General features: G+C 38.0%; 1 protein-coding gene across 1 annotated transcript in view; it reads right to left on the bottom strand.

Moving 5' to 3' along the window:
* Positions 1–5,269, bottom strand: part of LOC119832945 (ribosome biogenesis protein BOP1 homolog) — a 7,465-nt gene extending 2,196 nt beyond the window's left edge. Inside the window, exons 1-12 of the mRNA XM_038356775.1 lie at positions 5,082–5,269; positions 4,892–5,005; positions 4,662–4,730; positions 3,746–4,028; positions 2,774–2,936; positions 2,552–2,693; positions 2,261–2,443; positions 2,012–2,164; positions 1,315–1,482; positions 717–891; positions 261–506; positions 20–123 (exon numbers count right to left, since the gene is read on the bottom strand). Of these exons, the coding sequence (XP_038212703.1) occupies positions 20–123; positions 261–506; positions 717–891; positions 1,315–1,482; positions 2,012–2,164; positions 2,261–2,443; positions 2,552–2,693; positions 2,774–2,936; positions 3,746–4,028; positions 4,662–4,730; positions 4,892–5,005; positions 5,082–5,168 (1,887 nt within the window). The 5' untranslated portion in view covers positions 5,169–5,269. The remainder of the gene's footprint in view (positions 1–19; positions 124–260; positions 507–716; positions 892–1,314; positions 1,483–2,011; positions 2,165–2,260; positions 2,444–2,551; positions 2,694–2,773; positions 2,937–3,745; positions 4,029–4,661; positions 4,731–4,891; positions 5,006–5,081) is intronic.
* Positions 5,270–9,403: the final 4,134 nt, after the last annotated feature.

Here is a 9,403-nt window from a genome sequence, read left to right as displayed (position 1 = left end):
CACGCGGCGCGACACTCACGTGTGCTATCGGCTTGAAGTGCTTTATCGATATCCGTACGCCGCTCGCCCACTGCTTGTCGCTCACCGTCTCCCACGTGACGCACGACCGCGTGCGCTCGTCCACTGTTAACATATACATATAACGGTGTTATGACATGTCGTATTAAGATGATTATGTGCATGTGTACGCACCACACCGTGTGGTGTATGTGGTGTATGTGGTGTGTGTGGTGTGTCGCGCGTCGGGTGCCGCTACTCACTGACGACGTCGTGCGAGGGCGGCGCGTCGCGCAGCAGCTCGTCGGTGCGCGCGGCCACGCGGTGCGCGCCCACGCCGGCGCCCGGGTTGAGCAGCAGCAGGCGCGCGCCCACCGCGCCCGCCACGAGGCTCAGCCCGCCGGCCGGCGTCCACGCGGCGCGCGACACGCCCCCCTCGCCCGCGCCCCCCTCGCCCCCCCCACCCAGCTGCAGCGTGCGCAGGCACCGCCCCGTGCTCGTCTCCCACACTGTCGAAGCGTCAGTGCATTACTTACACGTAGCCTTGTTGTAAAATCAATACAACTTAGAATCTCATGCGTGAATATCAAAAATAATCATGTTATGTTTATATTTGATTTACATAATTTACAAAACATTGTTTGTAAATTATATAAACCAATATTTTATTTCGTAGCGCCTCGCTAGACTAGTCCAGGGAACGAGAAGCGGGCACTAACCGCGCAGCGTGCCGTCGTCCCCGCCGGAGAGCACGTACTGGCCGCTGGGGTCGAAGTCGACGGCGCGCACGAGGCCGGCGTGGCCGCGCAGCTGCAGCACCTCGCCCGTGGGGAAGGGCTGCAGGTCGCGCGGCGACGGCAGCTTCGGCACCAGGTCCTCCGCGTTTATCGTCAGCTGCCACCGACAGTTACGGTTATTTATTAAATTTTTAGTTTTATAGCATTGAAATGCTTTTTATAAATGAGAAAAAAAAAATTCTCAAATGTCTCAGTTACGGTTATTATCATGCTATTTACGGTTATTAGCTGCTATTGCGGCATAGCTCAGCTCTGCTGGGTTGCTATATTTAAGAAATTTTATGCGTTTATTGTTACAAAAAAATCTGAATTCACTATATTCAACTTACTTAACTATAAATTAGTATGATCGAGAAAAGCATGATTTTTGAATGCCAAATCAGATTTCAATCTCACTTACTCAATTACATTTCAGTCATATCATTCATATCTGTCATAATAAGTAAAAATATGCAAAACGTATACAACAAAGGCGAACAAAATATTGTTTTGGTGTGTAGGAGCACAATAAATGTTTAACCCGCATCTTAATGGCGCGGGGCGCGAGGTAGAGGTCGAGGCAGCGCAGGAAGCGCTCGCGCACGAAGCGGCCGTACGCGGGCACGAGCCGCAGCGCCGCGTGCCGCGTCGGCAGGAACGAGTGCTTGCGCTTCCACGGCGTCTCCGACAGCTTGTCCCACTCCTTCATCTGCGGCGCGACACGACAACATTCAACATATTGTTTTATTATTAATTGATAATGTTTTTATAATATGTCTTAAGCATGAAATAGATAACTAAGATTCCATTAATTATAAAAATAAAAAAATATGTTTGAATCTTCGAAAATTAAAAAAAAATATATTTATTATATAACGCTTTGGTAATCGTATCATAAGCATTCTCGTATAATTAGCCACTGATATAGTGCTCATAGGCAAATAGGGAAAAACATTTTTTTTATAAAATGGTTAATTTAGTCAGGGTTGAAATATAGGTGACTAATCTAATTGTTATATAATATAAGACTTAAAATTTATTATCCTTACTATAAGTATGTACAATGTGCTCACTAATATAGGAATTCACACCGCAATGTAATAATTGTACTATACTTTTTGGTTCTATTTGTGTCCAATTCCAATTTGTGAACCGAATAAAAATAAATAGAGAGGGTGTGCTGCGTATGGGGTGTGGGGTGTGGGGTGTGGGGTGTGGGGTGTGGAGTGTGGGCGCACCTCCTTCTTGTCGAGGAGGTACTCGGGCGGCGGGTTGTAGCTCTCGGCGTGCGAGGGCGGCGCGCGGCGCGGCGCGGGGATGTGCCGCGCGCCGCCGCGCCCCGCGCCCTCCCCCTCCGCGCTCGAGCCCCACAGGTCGTAGAACTTCTTCTCCTGCACATCGCACACGACACATGTTAACAGTCTTCATTTATTATAATTATTAAAAAAAAGGTAGCATAATGAAAGTATCGCTTGGGGAGTACCGACCCGGCGGCCCTTGCGCTCGAGCGCGAGCTGGCGGCGCGTCTTGGTCCAGCCCATCTTGAGCGCGTGCACGATGCGCGCCACGTGCAGCTGCTCCTCGCGCGACGGCAGGAACGAGCGCTTGTGCTCGGGGAAGGCGCGCAGCGGCGTCGCCAGCACCTCGCGCGAGAACCACTCCACCCACGGCTGCCACACCACGCAACACAGCATTACATATTATGATTGTTACATTATTTTTACAAAAAAAATATTATGTAAGACAAAATTTGAATTGATAACAAAGTTTTTCCAAACCTCATATTCGTCATGCGTTTCAGAAGGTATATGACCTTTCCGTATTCTCTCTATGAGTTTTAAATCATCCTTAGACAAAATGACATCTTGCCCAGTGGCAGGATCCTTTACTGTCCGCCAGAATTCTGGATCTTCACATTTTCTGCAAATTTAAACAAGTTATGGAAGAAATAAGAAACAATAATTTATAATACAAGCATAAAAGTAAAGGGAATTACATACTTGAGGAACTCATCGATCTGATCGCGTTGTGGGGGTTTAGCAATCCGTTGGCCATCTAGGTTATAACCAATGTGTGGGTATTCATTGTACCACCACATTGGCACGTCTCCAGCGGTGTTCACTCGGTCCTCCTCATCCGATGTGTCTCCCGACTCATACTCATCTATCCAATATTTTATATTACAAAATTACTTATATCAAGATTTTATTTCTTATCATAAACATTATTATTGCAATTTTTACATAATACACACAACATTTCAGAAGCCGGATACATTTGTCAACCTCTTCCAATAATTAATCAGATCACTTTCATACTATGTAGGTATCTCCTATATGGAATTATCATTCCTATATAAATAAGTTGGAATTGGACAGAAAAAAAGTTCTATGAAAAATAAAAATTAAGTGTTCTAAATATCATTAAACTCTTGTTTCTACTACTACAGAGACCCATATTCCTACAAATAAATAAAAAAAAAAACATCAGAATAAATACAGTTAGCTTCCATTTATGTGAATTGATTGGGACAGGGGACATTAGGATAAAACTAAGTTCACCATTTTGAAATTTTTAAAACATGATTATTATAAGAATTAATTTAATATCAATGAGAATAAATCTGTAGATATTTTTTTATGAATAATTGTGTTGACATGTTGAAAAGGTACCATGTATGATTAAAAGTATAAATCAAGGTGTAAGTTTTAGGTGCTGAATTACAAAACTTATTTATTTAATGTTCAACACACATAAATTCCACCATAAGGAAACAAAAGTATTTTTAATGTTACGATTAAAGACTAACTCTTTTAAATAAAAGTTTGGGTAGACACATTGTGAATAAAGGTGATTCAGATAATTTTTTTTTTTATGTAACAGTTGGCAATGGATCTGGTGGGACGCCTGATGGTAAGCGCTACCATCGCCATACCATAAATGGGAGCTTACTGTACCTTTCTGTACATTACCCTTTTTCTGCACTGGTTCTGTTGTAACAGCTGCTTCACTAATCTTATTAGCTAACAGCTCCACACTGTCTTCATTCTTCTTGTTCCCTTTTTTAATAGATTTTTTTGGCGTAGGCTTTTTTCTGTCATTTGTTTTAATATTTTTATTTATATCAGAGCTAGCAGCCAATGGTGCATTCCCTGCTGACTCAGCTCCACTGTCTGGACTCTCATCTTCTGTGGATTCTGCATTTTCTTCGCTATCTTCATTTGATTCTACTTCTTCTTCTGAATCTGTCAAATCCTGGAATTAGGAATTAAAATATAACTCTTTGGTATCTGAAACTTTATGCATATTAAATAAAATACCGTTTAAATTTTACAGGTCTCACAATTTCACATGTATTGAAAACTAATAATAAAAAATAATTTCTTTTAGATTTTTCATTGTGTGAGTATTCATCTTAAAATATATAATCCTTACTCCTTATTCCTTACTAATATAATAAATGCAAACTGTACTATATTTCTTTCATATATGCAATATATGCAACTATGATTTTATAATATGAGAGTATGGAAAGAATTAGGATGCTAGAGAATGAAAAAGGCAAATTATACCACAGTGAAATATTTCATTCATTTGAGGATTTCCTTTGCATTCACAGGCGAACACAAGAGTAAATAATAAAATATAATAGTTAAAAAAAACTAAAAAACACGCTTTGACAAAAATCATATTTTGCAAATTGAAAACTGGAATAATTTTATCAAATTAGTGTATTGTCATCGGTCCTCAATAAATCTACAAAGTTTGAACGAAATCTGGCCGTTTAAAGTAGGTCAAAATCGCGCCCAAAGAAGTCGGTTACAAACAAACATACAGGTGAAGCTAATAAAAAGCGTGTAAATAGAAATAAGTAACATGTATACTTACAGATGAATCGTCAGCCGATTGATCTTCATCTCCAAGAACTGAGTCTGCACTATCTTCAAACAATACTTTCTATAATAAGAATTATAATTAATAATTAGATTTAAACACCTTAGGGTACGAGGCATAACGAGATGATAATAGGGTACAAGGTATAACGAGATGATAATTTTAAAATAAAAAACAGCATTTTACTTACTTTTAGTTTAGAAAAAAACTTAGATTGTACTTACATCTTGTTCTACATCGGAGTCCGCTTCTTGCTCATGTTCAGAATCTGTTGCATCGTCTCCATGATCCAGATCTCCTTTTATTAAATCTTCATCGTTGTCTGTAGCACTTTCTTTCTATTAAAACGATAAATCTAATTAATCTCGAGACCCAATAACAGGAGTTAAAATAGCGGTAATATTGATTTCTTACCTCTGCATTTTTACTATGTATAGAACTTTTGTTTCCTTCACCAGCCTCGATTTTTCTTTTCAACAAACCAGCACGAAAAGGTGGCATTTTGATATCTATATCAAAACCACCTGTTTTAAAGTTATAAGTTTTAAAAACACGTGTGTACCCAGCTACATTATTTGAAATCAAAATAATAGTGACAACTGACAAGTGACAACTAACCACAGAACATATATAGAGGCAACTAAGGGGACAGCGAACTCCCGTAGATAGTAACAGCTGACATAATTTGTTCATTAGGTAGTATTATAATCGTATATTATCAAAGATATTTCAATCATATTTATATTCCAACTTATTGATTGAAGGCTGTATATCAGAAATCTGACATATTTCTGCACATAGAAATTTAAAATAAATGAACTGTTTGTAAGATTTTTCAACATTGAAACGAATATACAACTACTAAATCAATCTTTCGTTATTTTTTTTTTTTTCATAAATTTCGTATACATATTCTTTGTTACTTTTTGTTATCATTGGTGCACAATAAAGTGTTTTTGTTTGTTTGTTTTGTTTGTATACAATAACCATTTCAAAAGCGTAGTTTTGGCATCTTAAAGGTGTCGTTTTTATTTAACTATGTACCTAATACTTTCTACATCCCTAACTGATGTAAAAAAATTGTGTGTTTTGGGATGGTTTTTGGACACTCGGTAGAAGTAATACCATTAACAATGTTATACAACACATTACTTTAGTTAGCGGTTACCCTCCGTTATCGAATTATTACTTTAAAAATGCAATACTCAGTCTCAAATAAAAGGCACCAACTCAGTATTAAATTGCTTTATTTCCGTTATGTATCTGAGTGACATGGCATCTTTTTTTTGTTTTAATGCAAGTAAACCCCGAAATTATAATACAGTTGAGTTCTGTTAGTTATGATGAAATGACAACCATACATATCAGTTTATTCTAAATTTCTCCTGTAGGCATATAGAAACATAAAATCATTAGTACATATACCCGCTTTTGACATTTTCCACGATTCTGGGTTCTGACACATGTCAATCTGGCGTTTGAGTTGCGTTTTCTGTATAGTCTGTATTTTATTTGTATTTTGATACATCGTAAAATAAACGCAATCCGTAAACGCTTTCGCTTACCGCGCGGTACTTGTTGTTTTAGTGGTAGCACAAAGATAACGTTTTTTTATTATAAAGATCGCTATATTCCGCGCGTTTAAATAGTTATTGAAAGAAATTGTATATTTGAAATATTTTTTACTGCATAATATCTACTTGAAATAATTGTGAACGTTATTTTTAACCACTAAGCATTCTAAAGTAGGCACAGTGCTATGATCGGATTGTTATTTTCGGTTGTGCCGGACGCGATTTACGTTTTTAAAATTCAAATTTTATGAATCGTGCTTACAAATAATGTGCTGTGATTTTTAATGAAATAGAAAAATAAATAAGAGCGGATATAAATGAATTGTTTGAATAATGATCGGATAAGATTTTTTAGTTAAGTGTTTACAAGTGCGCAAAGATGTCTGGATCTGGAGCTACGACGCCGACGGCGCCGGAGCCGCCGCTGGACGAGCGCGACCTGGAGCCACGCACGCCCATGAAGAGACTCGGCTCCACGAGAAAGCTCGCTGCTTTTAACAGTAAGTTCACTATTACATAGTATGTACATAGCTTTTTTCTTCTATACAACGTAATGTATTAGAAATTTGTTTGCATCTGAAGCTTTTGAAAAACGCATATTAGAAAGTGTTACTTGGTATACAGACAACAACAATTCTTAATTCTTAGTATTTTAATGCAAGTATATTTTTACGATACTAAACATTGTGGTTTAATGGAACATATGATACTAAATAGAGAATGGGGTCACTGACACTGTGGTCAGTATTGGAATGGTAGTTTCCTCATCCTGGTTCAACAACCCTAATATTGGAAACTGAAACATATGTCCCACATACACATTGATAAGCCTAATTTTAAAAGATCTTTTGAAAAGCATTAACATTTTTTTACTTTACATCTATATTTTTCCCTTTATACATGGCTTGCCTAACTTTCATGTACTGGCCTAATACTTGTTTATCATGAAATTTTCAGCCACAAAAGATAAAGGCATTTATTATTATTTCATAGGTTTTACATAAATTTATCAAAGTGCCAACAATGACTGATGCAATGATAAGGAGTCGAGATAATTCAGATCAGTACAACTATTGTGTGTGAGGAAGTAGATCCTGTAGTTCCCAAAACTGCATATTAAAGTTATTTATCATCAATGAACCATTGAAAATATAAGTGATCACTAATTACTATCTATGTGTGAGTGATCCTGAAGTCATGGTGCGCAGCAGTGAGTAAGCTCTAAAATCTAAATGATAAAAATGTTGTCAACAAACACCATATCCTTGGCCCTAATCATTCTAATACATGTCCTAGTTTAAATAACAGTAAGTGCCTTATCAGTAGCATATTTAATTGAATGAAAGCAGACACATTAACAGTGTTCACAAAATGTATGATGTAAGTATAAACTTGAACATTAGTTATATTTCTACTAGCTGCGCCCCGCGGTTTCACCCGCGTAAGTCCGTATCCCGTAGGAATATCGGGATAAAAAATAGATGTTGGCCGATTCTCAGACCTACCCAATATGCTTACCAAATTTCAGAGGAATCGGTCAAGCCGTTTCGGAGGAGTATGGCAACGAAAACTGTGACACGAGAATTTTATATATTAAGATATGTTTTACAATAAACTAGAAAAGGATTGGGATTAATAATTTTCTTGGTTATATAATATTTTATGCAACATGCTGATGAGGTATATTGACTCATGGATATATTCTAATATATTACTTTGCATTGAAAATAATTATTGTGTTATTAGCTTTGATGTGTATGTAATTGTTCAGTATACCTATGATGGGTGGAATTATCAATTTGTTACAGTTATTTATAGGTTTGTAATCTGCTCCTACTTGGTTTTATAATTTGTTCCTACTCATACAGTTATAAATATTCTAATTACTTTGATGATATATAAGACATAACTATTAAGTGTCCTTTTAGCTTTATTTTTCGCTATAAATGTTATCCTTTGTTTCGCAATATTATTTTACATAATATTAGACAACTATTTGTATTTTTCTATAATATAGTGATAACAACAATAAGTGAATAGATCAAACAAGATTTGAATGTAAACAGAAGTTGGCATGAGATGGAATGTTTATTATTATATTATTATATTATTATCGTGGAGTAGTATTGCGAGTTCGGTTCCGCGTACATGATATTTCGCATCTGGCGCCTTATTTGCGTGCTGCTTGCGTTCCCCGCCCCTCCGCCGTCCGTCCGCCGTCCGTCCGCGCACCCCGCGACCCTACCGCGACTACTGCCGCTGCCTTTGCCCTACACTGATTGATGACTGTGGTTGTGTCTTCAATTTTTACCTTTGTACCTACGAAATTTAATGTAATTTTAAACAAATTATCTACACATCCCGTTCTCGTATTTTTTTTTTATGTAATAGTCGGCAATGGAGCTGGTGCACCCATGAACATTTGGAGAGGCGTAAGGTCGTTTGCAGACCTTACGCCTCCTCAAATGGATTGCCGACTGCAAATTGGAAAGGGGTTAGGAAAGGATTAATGAGAGGAATAAAGGAAAGGACTAGGAAGTGTAAGGAAGAGGATATGGGCCTCCGGCTCCCCCACTCACCGAACGAAACACAGCAGAATGCTATTTTACGCCGGTCTTCTGTGGGGGTGTGGTACTTCCCCTTTGCGAGCTGGCCCAATTCGTGCCGAAGCGTGTTCGACTACCACATACTAAGCGTATTATGCGATTATGTATACTGTGGCAATGTTCAGTTTAGTAAAAGTGTAATTATAAATTAAAAGATATGTATAATGAAACATTAAATATGAAACCCATTAACATGATAGTCATAACCCTATTAGTGTAATATAATAACGCGCTGAATGTGGAATGAATCGGGCGGTGGTGTCGGCCGGTGCTATTGTCTTGCAGTGCGATGTCAAATTAATATTTCCGTCGTATAGAGCGTTTCCTCCCCGCTGCGTTAGTAATGAATAAATGATGTAATGTTGTGTGGAGCATGCGTGGAGTCACGCGAGCTGTCTCCACCCCACGGTCCCACGGCGTGACGCCGGACCCCACGCCCAACGCTCCATATAAGGACACGTTGTGTTTACACCCTTTCTTTGTTAACCTATAAGCGAAATTTGCAGACATAGAAATAAAACTGTCTGTTTTAATTTTCATTGTACTAACTTATTAT

The sequence above is a fragment of the Zerene cesonia genome, chromosome 16 (assembly GCF_012273895.1).
Source record: "Zerene cesonia ecotype Mississippi chromosome 16, Zerene_cesonia_1.1, whole genome shotgun sequence".
Lineage (NCBI taxonomy): Eukaryota > Metazoa > Arthropoda > Insecta > Lepidoptera > Pieridae > Zerene > Zerene cesonia.
Note: the sequence above shows the minus strand (reverse complement) of the source record. Positions and strands in the feature narration are given on the sequence as shown.